Consider the following 11,922-nt stretch of genomic DNA (forward strand, 5'->3'; position numbering starts at 1 on the left):
AGGCTCATCTCAGAGCCAGTACCTTGATTTAGTCATGGAGACATCCATGTTTTCAGTCAACTTTATTGATAAAATAAGTTTACTGTGCAGTACAAAATTCTAGCCATAAATCCTTTTCAAGCCATCTGCGTTACAAAAATAACAGGTATGCAATGAAAAATAGTCACTCCACACACTGTGAAGGCTCTTAAAAATCCTAGTGATCAGGGTAGGGGAATGAAAGGGGAGATGTATCAAATGTGAAGACTAGGAGTAGATAAATTAAGTCACTTTTTTTTTTAATTTACAAAAATAAACACTAATCAAGCATTATTTCATAATAGAGCAACCTCAAAGTACTGCCACAGACCAACAACCCTCTTCTGTATTTGGAAGCCAAACCAGAAGTCAGCCATGAAGCTGAATTCAGCAGCAAATGGATAGAATTGCCTCTTGACACCAGTGCATGGCTGAAAAGATGCTTCCAGAAATAAGAACTTCAACAACTGAACCCAAAATTCCTTGTAAGTTTGCAACAACAGAGCACTCCAGTGAAAAAAGATGTTGCTTCTGTAAGTCAGCAGCTTGCAAGCCATGGCAGAAATGCAAAATCTAGATTAGAGAAGCACTGGCGAAGTTTTACAGCTAATATAAAAGCAGACAGGAATATTTTGTGCTTGAGCTAAAATGTTCCCCCAGAATTTCCCCATGGCTGTTTCACAAGTCTGGAAATGAGCATAACTTTTTTCCATGCATGTGAATGTCCTCAGTGTGTTCCTAAGCCTAGCAAGAAGCCAAGGTGCTCTGCAGAGAAGCAGCAGCTTCTCCATTTTTAAAGCAGGCTGTGAGAATGTGGAGGCCTGATTTACTTGTCCTGTCAGCAAGTGTATTAGTTCACTGACAACCAGCATTAACTGCCTGCTAATGCTCCTTTCTCACTTATTTCATCTTAAAAGCACCACGGGAAGGAGCAGCAACAGAGAGAACAGAACAAAGGTACTGAGCTGCTCCTAAGTCAGTTCAGTGCCACTGAAAGCTCCCCTTAGGCTTGTGGAACATTTAACTTGAGCTCAGAGAAGCTGTGCTGGGGCACAGGAAGCTGTATTGAAGCTGGCATGCTAGGAAGTGTTGGATGCTTAGTTCCTTCTGTGTTGCTGTGACTGAAAATCAAACTTGACTAAGTGATGACTAAGTGATGGTTGATTTCAGGATAGCTCAGCTCATGTTGCTTGGTGGCTGGCTGTTGAACAGCCAGAATGTGAAACTGTGGGTGGCAGCTGTAGTTCCAGAGTTTTCTGTAGCTGACAGCTTTCACTCTGCTTAACTCACTTCAAAACCTTCTTGATGACTAGTTAGTACTGGAGAAAGGAAAACTAAGACTATTAATTGCAGGCTGCAAACTCTGCCATGAAGCTGCTTCCTCCTTCCTCCACTCTCCCCTTTCTGCTGCCACTGCTTTTGTGCTTTCCAGTTGCCATTCCTCACTCAGGAAGTTTGGGCAGGCAACTGGAGAAGAAAGACACAGGACTCATGTCTTCTTACTGACAGAGAACTGAGCTGGATTTCCCCTCTGAAAGGTAAAAGCTGAGGCAGAATTGTATTGCTACCTGTGTTCCTGAGAACAACAAAGCAGGAACAGCTCTTTCCATGTTCTCACAATACAATTCAGTGCACATATTTGAAAGAATCTTGTTTCATTTAAAAACTCCAAACTACTGATTGCCAGCATTCCTTATGTTTAAAAACTGGCCTTGTATTTGAAAAAGCTACCTCAAGGCTAAATGACAGAAATCCTGAAATTTTATGCTGCCTGTGTGCCCCTCTCATCAAAGAGGTTTGTTGCAAAATGAGAAGTTATTAAAACCAAAACAAAAGGAAAAAAATGCTATGTGGATCATGCACAGAGCACATTCATAAGTTACTACTTTCTAAGGCAGAGATCAGACTTGAAATCTTACCTTTATTATCTAAGAGTTGCACTGAACTTTGTATGAGCAATAACGCAATAACTTATATAAATTACTTGAAATATCACCTTTTATCTGTAAAACAAGTTCATATAAAAAGAATTTGCAATTCAGCAAGTGCATTAATCCATTTCCTACTGAGGTTAGATCTCTGGCAATCAATCTGTCACTGAGGGTATTGCAGAACACCAGCTGAATTTGTTACACAGTATAAAAGCCACTGAGCTGGAGTTGGATGTCTTCTCTTGCTGATGCCCTATTCAGTAACAAGTGCTTGACCAGTGCCCCCTGATGCTCCATTGGTTTAAGTGTGCAACTAAAGCTTGCTGATTTCCAGAGTCCTTAGCTTTTCCTCAGGCTCAGATCACTGCTTGTCACTAATCCTGACAGGGACGTGCTCTCTGATGCATCATCTCTCTTGAGGTTCAGAAACGATTCTCTAGTGATTTGAAGAATTTCTCTCAAGCCTTTGTTTTCTTGCTAAAACCAGAGTGAAAAATATATTAATAGGACTCCAGAAAGAAATCAGGTAAAGCCTCCCCTCTACTCCAAACTAATGCATAAGGAGTAAAACACTGACTTGAAATCAGTGCTGTGTCATCTTCTCCAAGGAAGCACATGAGGTTTCTGACCCTCCTGCTCTCTTGGATGGGCTTTAACCACCCCCTCATTGAGATTAAGCTGTAGCGGTGCTTCCCCTGCTCCAGCAAGGCAAGGGTAACACAACAGCAGTGAGTAACTGGGACAGTAACTCCATAAAACACTTGGGAGGATCTTTACTCCCTTTAATATCTGTGCCTCTGCAGCCTTCTCCTCACCTCGAGCTGGGTGATGCGCTCCTGCTCTTTGCAGCCACGCCTTTCATCCACCTCAATGGCTTTTCTCATCACTGCTGCCATCTCTGTAATTTGGTCCACGTGCACTTGCAGCTCCTGAGATACAATATTTAGCAATGTCTTAGTGATATATTTTCTGCATTATTAAAAAAGCAAAACATTAAATGTGGTTGAGCTGCTGCGACATTTTTTATCACAGACCTCAATTTTGGAAAACAAATTCTAACTTTACAGTGTGGGCAGCCACAGTGGTCCTGTTTATTTAAATAAACCTGGTTTGCCCCACAGTGGAATTTGATAGAAGCTTAACCAGCTGTGATCCCTGGCCTCAAAATGGCTATAAGATGGTGCTGTGCTTGCCCTGACCAGGCTCTCCTGTGCAGCAGGAACTGATGTGTGTTATTTTGGATATGCAAAACTGCTCCACTCCTGTGAGAGCAGCAGGGAAAGTCACCTTCTTTCTAGGTGTTTGAAACCGGATCTCCAGTACCAGTCCATGGACAAGCATTTCTCTCTAAAAAAGAGCAGGTGCATTGGTCATCCTTACTATATCATATACTACAAAACTCAAACCTGACTTCCACTCTCTATTTTAGATACTTTTGCTTAGACTCCACCTCCAATTCCAGCTTATTTGGGCACTGGACTTCAGAGGTTCAGGATAAGGGTCACTGCTGCCCTTCCCTGCAATGCTACCTGAGAAGCCTGTGCCCCTCTGGTATTCACTGCTGCTCAGTTAAGCCAAACAGTTTAAAGGTATTTCCAACAGCTTTCATTTTTCAACTTGTCTTTTATTCCAACTCTGCTGTGATGCCAGTCGAGTTGTGCCTGACCTGGTCTTTGGACAAAATCCCCAATATTTTTTGGCTAACATCAGGAAAAGCAGGACAGGAGGGCTGAAATGAAGGACAATACAGACTAAAGCTAAGTCCCACCTTTAAATGATGAATTTGATGGAGGTCTATAGAGCTGGCAGATGATCAGCTTGCCTTTAAACCACCACAAAGAACTGCCTCAGCTGGAATCATAAACTTATCTGACCAAAACGAATACCCTTTACTGAAATAAACATCAGCCCTTTCCTCTCTGCCATTCCAGTTGCCCAAGTTATAATTCAGCAGTTGTTAACTGCCCACTCTCAATATGAGGGGGCAGGGAAGAACTTGCTGTAAATCTTTATTTTCTTCACAGTTTCTAGTGCAGGTGATGACATGAAGTTCTTTTTTTAAAGAACTCCCAAATTTAGCTTGACAGGAAGCTGTGGTCAGGCAAGGATGCACCCTTGAGAAGGACTGGGTAGGAGCTGTGGGTTTCAGATACACTGCTGTCCTTCCTGCTTCCTGCTTTCACAGCTCATGTGGGCTCTGGATCAATACAACTTCGGGCTTGTTCCAAGGTCACTGATGTTAGGTCAGACCCTAACACCAAACTGGAAGGCTCTGCTCTGGAAGGCACATGTGGAAAACTTAGATGGGGGAAAACCAAAGAGTGCAGTGACAGTGAACGCCTCTGTGTATCTCTCTTTCGTACACATGGGGTTTTTTTCTCTCTAAAGAGATAAAACCAAAAAGGGGCCGCACCCATTTCAGGGCCTTGTTTCAGCTGAGCAAATTAAAACAGCATGCTTAGATCAGGGTCACTACTACCAACACACACTTTTTCCTTGCATACAACACTAAAAGAAGACACAGTTGTTCTATTTAAAGGAGGTGCTTCTTCATCTGCAGCAATCAATGCCCTTGCAATAATCAGTAAACAGGCACTAAAATAACAGCTGGTACTCGGGAAAATAGCATTACTGGCACCAGGGAGCTTAACTCCTTGGGTATAATGGATTTTTTGCTTAACAAGAGAAAGCTATTTAAAAAGTGTTTCAACATTGTTCAATCTGAATATGAAGCTTGAGCCAGAGAATAAATAATGAAATTCTAGAAATCCAATGTGTCAGGATAAGGGTGTTAAATTTTTGTCATCAGACATTCTTGAAGGAAGAGGTTTAATGAAAATGTTGAAGCCTAAATCTCTTGTTCCAATTACATTGTGAGATGTTATTTTTTCTTTTTTATTTCTTTTTCCTGCCTTTCCATTGAAGTGCTTCTAAATGAACTATCACAGTCCATTTCAGGATGGGTTTCGTTTTACCCTCTTGTGTTGGTTCTCCTGAAGCTGGAGCAGGTGCTGTATCATATTCTGAGGTAACTTCTGTTGAAAATTATCTTTATCTGTTGTTTTTCAAGATTTTATATTAAAGATACAGTTCTAATCCAATGATATTTTTTCATACCAATGGCAATAATTACATACATAGGATGCTGTAAGTAGGAAAGAAAGAATCAAATTCTTAAATTCCGTTTTCCCAGTAAGCAGACCCTAAGTTTGCTCTGCAAACTTAAATTAGGTCAAAGATTATTAAACACTTAAAACTTGCTTGTCTACACAGCTGCATTGCTCTAATGATTATGTTACATTTTCAATGAAATGTAATATTTTGCTAAAAAAATCCTGTTTAGACCTGTTAGTGACCCAAAATAATGAATTCCCCCAAAATTTAAAAGTCCTTTTGACTGTTGAATAACTGAGCATATACTTGTGTTTCCTGCTTCATCCAGTCAATCAAAAGTCAAAAGGACTTTTAATTTTTAAAATTAATTTACAATATTTAGGGGGAAAAATTAAATATTGAATTTAAAAGCTTGTTCCTCCTACTCTCCCTAAGCACAGGTTTATTAATGATTTGTTGGTGTGACAAGCATAAGTTAAAGCTAGTCTAAAAGTTGGACTATTACTGACCTCTGGCAGTGTAACAGGGCAGTTGCCTTAAAGACTGAAGTGAAACAAAAGTAAATTAAGCAAATGCAGTAATGAAATGCTACTTGTTTAAAGTTTTAATAAATGAGAAGCTGGTAAGGTTGACTCACTCAACTGTCAGGAAACTGACAGTTTCCTGATCGTGTTGCATGGCGTGGATTATAAAAATTAGGACTCATTAGGAGTACAATAGCATAAAAATTCACATGAAGTGAGCTTTAAATTGATTCACTACAAACTAAGGTGTTAACTAAAAAACAAAGCAAAAACCCTCAATGAAGTTACTACCTTGGAATGTTGCTCTTTTAACTTCATTATTATACTTGGATCATCCTTTTTGCTCGCCATAAGCAACCTAAACATCTGCTCTCTGTACTTGCTCATGATGAGTTCCAGAGCTGACTGGTGCTCTTCGAGAGATGTGCGCAGTTCTGCCAACAGAATTTAAAATGCAGTTAAGAGTTTAACACAGAGAACCAAATCAAAATGCACAAGTATTTCAGCTTGAGAAAACGGAAATGAACCCGTAATTGAGCGTCCCCACTTTCTGCACCATGAAATCTACACAGGCTCTGCAAATGGCTTTGATGGTGACCAGCCTGGGAGAAATCCTGGTCAGTAACAAACAGTCTTTTGTTAGTGTGACTTCATGTTCAGTCCCTGTAGCTGACAAAAGCCATCTAGAGTGTGGCTGAGCAGCTTTACCCTAGCTACTACAAGCCGCACAGTACAAAGGGCAGGAAGGAGTTCACAGTTCTGTCTTAATCTGCAGCTTGGTAAAACCACAGTTGAAAAATGCTTCTGTTCAAAATATACTGAGTCAAAGGACAAATAACCCCCAAAATAAGGCAAGACTCATCTGAATTGAGATTACTGAATCCTTTGCTGAATGGAACTGTTAGGATACCTAAGGCTTTCCTGGAGGAACAGTGCATTCCTAGTGTACAGAATTCCAGAAGGAATTGTACTTCTCTACTTACACTGTAACTTTTCCTGACTGCTCTTATTATTTTCAGCAGTCTTTGAACACTTCTCCAAAAAGACCCCTATACTGCAGAATGAAGTTCTATTTATCTCCTCACTTGTGCTGGACATTAGGTAAGGACCAAAAAATGTAATTTTCCCCAAATCTCTCTTTTTCTTCATCAGTCCCAGAGGTTGGACTTTACGACTCTGGAATTGAATTTCGATCATTTAAACTGATAAATTGAAATTAGAAGAAAAATTTTTTTCTACAGCTCTGTTTTGAAAAAAGATCAGTGGTAAAAGTCTCACTATTTCCAGTGATACAGGCTGGAGCTTGAAAATGATAGAATATTCATATTTTACCTTTGTTTTCCTGTTGCAATTCTCTAATCTGTCTGTTTTCCTGCTGGATACCCATGACTAGAGTAGACCGAGGGCGATGTCTTGCTACTTCATTGAGCTCTTGGATTTCTTCCTGGTACTGGTTATTACAAAAACAAACCAACAAGGTACAGCGTATTTGATTAACCAAAGGCAGGTATTACTCAGCAGGTCACAAAGCACTGTCACCCACAGTCTGTAACCAGGAAGACAATGCTTGTTTTTAAATAATAATATCAAACACACACACCAGAAGGTGTTGCAGACATCTTGTCCTTTAGAGACACAAAAGCATCACCTTAGATGTGTGTAGAGGATGCTATTTAACCTTCAGTTAATGCAGGCCAAGTTCACCATCAGGCAATTTAAAACTCAGAGAGATGTGGTAAAGACAAACCATGAGGTATTAACCTCCTGACATTTACTGTGGCTTCCCAAAACCTTAAACCACAAGACTGTGTGGGTACAAGTCACTCAGGTCCGAGTCAACAGATCCTGACTCCCAGCACATGGGGATATGTAATACTCTTGATCTGAAACCATGAAGCCTCTGCATGACTTGTTTTATAGAGCTGAATTGCATGCAGGGTGTTATAATTTTATAGGACCATTAGCATATCTTGGGTTCATTAAAGTGACAGGATGGACTCCCGTATGGAAAGTCACAAGACACCCTTACATTTTCCCAGGAGATATCTAGTGAAAGTCAAACTCAATCTAACAACATGCCTTGAGCAGCTCAACATCAGAATAGAAGTGAGTGCAAAAAAGCCCAAGACGCTATTTTGGAAACAAAAGGAGACAGTGCAAAGACAAAGTATTCTGTACAGAAGAAAACATGTCAGAGCCTCTGTATGATTAAACAGGCATGCTGAAATTAATAAAATTGTGTAGTATTGCACTGGAGAGCAAACCAAGAGACACCACAGAGTGGTTTGTAAGATACCAAGCCCATTTCTACCAGCGTTCTTCAAATAAATGCTTGTTTTCAATATTTAAACTGGAGTAACTGTGAAAATGTTTTCACAGTCAGAAACTATATAAACAAGCTATTTTTAGATGAGAGCCACACCTCTACTAAAAACATCAAGTCTGCATTACAGGATTAACCCAGCACCACGCTCATTCTGTGCTGCACAGAAGCCCCCGGAGGACGCGCTGCCATTTCCAGGAGCAAGCAAGGCTGGAGAGCAGACCTGTTTCATGGCTTCCACCCGCTTGTTGAGTGCCGTGGTCTGTTCAATGAGCGCCTCGGCTGCGCTGTCGTGCTCCCTCAGCCGCTCCACCAGTGCCTTCGCGTCGGCCAGCGCCTTCTCGATGGTGCAGCTCATTTCTGAACACGACAAAGGCAGCGTTGGCACCACAGCACCTCTGCACAGCTACCTGGGGCATGGACCAGCTGCCAGAGGCAGGGCAATGAGCACAGCAAGGCTGGGCAGCACCCGTGCTTCTGGCAGAGTGATGCAGAAAGTAAAAGAATGTTACATGAACTCATTCATTTTTAATGCTACTTTTTTTTTTTTTAACGTGTCCTCCTAACAGATATACTTCAGGATAATTGAGGTATAAATCCAGCACAAAAGAGAATGCTGAAGGAGTACAGTGGCCTGGAAGATTCTGATTACTTTAATCAGCAGAAAAGGAGCAGCTAAAACTGATGGAGTAGAGAAAATTTCTCAGGGAAAGTTCAGAAGACAAAAGGCTCGTATTATGTTCACGTCTACTAATGAACACAAACATTGCTGCATGGAATGGAACTGTGACATTTTCAAAGCATGGAGAAAGACAGTAACTCAGCTAATGAAAAGAAGCAACTGCATCCTTAAAACATCTCCCTTCTTCCTGCAGCACTTGTTCACAGGAATTACAGATTGCCAGAACTGCCAAACTTGCAAAATGCTTGTATCTATTGCAAACAGTACCGCCCTTTACACTGCATTTTTTCCTATTCATGCTTGGTAGGTTAAGTTTCAAGACCAAGATTTTCAGTCTATGTTTTTATTTTCTTTTAAGGAATCTTGGACTTAGTCTACTGAAAAGGAAATCTATTTAAACTCCTTGAACAGTCTTCAGCAATCCAACAGCAGCGATAGAGGTTTATAAGATTTATGGGCCTTGTTGATATCAGGTTTAATATTTGGTTTAGGAAATGTTCTAAGGTACTGAAAGAATCTATTAAATCCATTTCTTAGCCAGGCTACTTGCAAAAGTAAAGATTTTTGTAAGCATTAAAGATTACTGAGTCTTTCCTCAGCTACATGAAAAAAAAAATCACTTCAGGTTGATTTTCTAACTTTCTCAGGCACCTTTACAAATCATAGCCCAGATTTTAATCTAAACTTAAAGCAATCCTCAAATTTGCCTCAACTGACCTTTTCCTCCTATCCCAGGTAAGCAGTAGAAGAAAGGATATTTCAAACACCAGAAATTTTACCTGTGTTTTCTGGGATTCATGTGCTATCAAAAGCATCAGCATTTTGGCATGTGCAGGTTTCCTGTTTATTGGACAATGTTGGCATTTAACTTTCCATATGACGTAGTTGAGATAGCCAGGCCCCCAGCAGAGTGCTGGGCAATCACAGGTGGTTAATTTATTCACCCTGACTTAGCACTTGGAGCTCTTTCAAATATGTCATGGAAAGGAATCACACTGCACTGTTTTTAGAGATCTGCTTTTCTTGCTCCTCCCTCCAGTCAGATGTCCTACAGAAATATCCCAGACAAAAGACGACCTTCCCCGCTAACTGGCTGAACTGTTGCAGAAATTGATTTAGTGAGATCCATGTTGCTGCTGAAGAGCAGCCTTTAATTCAGCTCACTGTCCAGGAATTCTCTGATCAGTATAAACAAAGCCTCTGAGGCCTCTACATGAACTGGGAATACATTTGGCATTCAAACTACAATGCACTTAACACCTCTGATAATTTGTCTGCATCCACATAAATTTTTAAACAGCATATGTTTAATATATGTACTTTCTCCTTTTTGCCCAAGCCCAACTATGTCAGAGAAAAGGAAGTTTGTTTGTGGCAAAGGCACTGATGTTTCTTTTCACAGGGAATGTGCTGGGAAAGACGCGTAGAATACAGCCCTAAAAATGCTGTGGTCACTGTCCCCTGTCAGGCCAGGGCCCAGCTCCAGTTTTCAGGCAGCATTTGCACCTCAAAAAGCAGAATCACCGTTTGTATCATGGTGATTCACAGTGGCTCCAAATCATGGCTAGGATACCTTTAGGTATCCAAAACACTGGTCCTAGTCCTTGAATCTTAAAATGTTCTCTGGCTGCCAGTGAAAAACAAAACCTTTGCCTGATCCTGAAACTGAGCTAAATCTGTGAGTTAGGCTGGACAGTTAAGGGGTGGAAAAAACTCCAATTAATCATTAATATAACTGAGTTAAGCAAATTCTTATCATATATTATTTTTTATGAGCATGACTATGGGAGCTGAAGTTAATGATTCCTGAGCCCTGCCCTAGCAGAGATGCTCAGTTGCACAGATGCTCGTTACTGCAACCTTGTCAACAAGTAGCACAGCACCAAGTCATCCCAGCAACACTCCTACTACACACTGTCACTTCCTGCTATTTGCTAATAGCTTTCATTACCAAATTAAACACCAAAAAACAACACCAAAGAATAAAGATCTCCGTGCGACCACCACCTTCTCCTAACTTTCTGCCTCTTTCTTTTTTTATCCTTCCCGGAAGCCACCTTTTTCCACAGCTTGTGGGTTCTGTTACCACGGAGACCAGTTTGGCAGCGCTGAGCCAGAATGCAATTTCCAAGGAATTCCAAGGTATTTAGGCCGGTGCAAAGGTCCCGGCGTGACAGGAGCATCCCGGGGGCGTCACCGCCGCACTCCCGGCGTGACAGATCCCGGGGTGAGAGCGGCGTCCCGGGGGTGTCACCGCGGGGAGCGTCGCCTCCTGCCCCCAAAACGCGGCGCCACCGCGACGCTGAGGGGCGACACCGGCGCCTGTCGTGACACCGGCGCGAAGCGAGACACATGACGGGTCCCTGGCCCGCCTCGGCCCGCGGGTCTGAGGCGGGGGCAAGGGGTGTCCTGCTCCTTCACGCCCCTCAGAGCGCCCCGGCCGTGGGGCGTCCCAACGCAAGTCGGCCCGCGCTCCCGATCGCCCGGCGGCGGCCACAGCGGCAACCTCCCGCCGTGTCCCCGAACCCCTCCACGGAACTCACTCATGCCCGGGGCTCCGGCCGCGCCGGGACCAGCCCCGACCGACGTCAAATGGCGGCGCGAGGGGAGGGCCGCGCGTCCCGTCCCCGCCAGGGGGAGCCGTGGGGCGGGGGCGGTACCGGCCGCACTCCGCTCTCGCGAGAACACGCCCCTCCGCGGCTGCCAGCTCCAAATGTCGCGAGAGAAGGCCCTGCCCTCCTAGAGGTGCCGAGTCCTGCCGGTGTGAGCCGGGTGTGGAGCCAAAGGTCTTGATCTGTGTTGAACTGTACATCAGCTGCTCTAGCGAGACACTCAGGATTAAGCAGTTGCACTGTGAATAGGTGTAGATTGGATATTGGGAAGAAATTCTTCCCAGAGAAAGCTGTGGCTGCCTCATTCCTGACAATGTCCAAGGCCAGGTTGGATGGGACTCTTGAGCAACCTGGGATAGTGGAAGGTGTCCCTGTACATGGCAGGGGGGATGGACCAGGATGGGCTAATAGGGTCCCTCGCAGGCCAGGGCATTGCGTGATTCTATGATCGTATTCTTGTCTCATCTTTTAAGGAAAAAAGGGAGGCAGTCCCAAAATGACTGGGGTGTGTGGCTGAGAGCCATCAAGGGTGAAGTCAGCAGTAAATGGGGGAAAATTAATGCCGGCGATCACAACCACCGACCCCCTCCTAAAAGCAGACCCCAGACTCAAATGGAGACAACTTCGGCTGCGCACTAATGAGCGTGAGAAGCCACAGACACACACCCAGCAAACGGGGTTGAGTGCTAATTAACAGGCAAATTACGTAACTTGCTGC

The 11,922-nt window shown here is 43.0% G+C and overlaps 1 protein-coding gene across 3 annotated transcripts; it reads right to left on the reverse strand.

Annotated features, from left to right (window-relative positions):
* Positions 1-47: 47 nt before the first annotated feature.
* Positions 48-11,269, reverse strand: FGFR1OP2 (FGFR1 oncogene partner 2). Of its 3 annotated transcripts, none has more exons than XM_038153459.1 (6): positions 11,136-11,269; positions 8,134-8,270; positions 6,920-7,037; positions 5,879-6,021; positions 2,765-2,878; positions 48-2,426 (listed from the first exon to the last, which is right to left on the reverse strand). In XM_038153459.1, the coding sequence occupies exons 1-6, from the start codon at positions 11,137-11,139 to the stop codon at positions 2,289-2,291; spliced, it is 654 nt and encodes a 217-aa protein (XP_038009387.1). In that variant the 5' UTR covers positions 11,140-11,269; the 3' UTR covers positions 48-2,288. The 3 variants fall into 3 exon arrangements, with proteins under 3 accessions (XP_038009387.1, XP_038009388.1, XP_038009389.1); XM_038153460.1 differs by having other exon boundaries at positions 8,134-8,387; positions 11,136-11,267; XM_038153461.1 differs by having other exon boundaries at positions 8,134-8,336; positions 11,136-11,265.
* Positions 11,270-11,922: the final 653 nt, after the last annotated feature.

The sequence above is a fragment of the Motacilla alba genome, chromosome 1A, assembly GCF_015832195.1.
Source record: "Motacilla alba alba isolate MOTALB_02 chromosome 1A, Motacilla_alba_V1.0_pri, whole genome shotgun sequence".
Lineage (NCBI taxonomy): Eukaryota > Metazoa > Chordata > Aves > Passeriformes > Motacillidae > Motacilla > Motacilla alba.

Excerpts from the sequence above, each read along its gene's own strand:
- FGFR1OP2 (XM_038153459.1), bottom strand. Across the intron at positions 6,022-6,919 it reads ATTGCAACAGGAAAACAAAG|AACTGCGCACATCTCTCGAA; the intron begins GTAAAATATGAA and ends TTCTGTTGGCAG. Across the intron at positions 2,879-5,878 it reads TAAAAGAGCAACATTCCAAG|GAGCTGCAAGTGCACGTGGA; the intron begins GTAGTAACTTCA and ends ATTGTATCTCAG.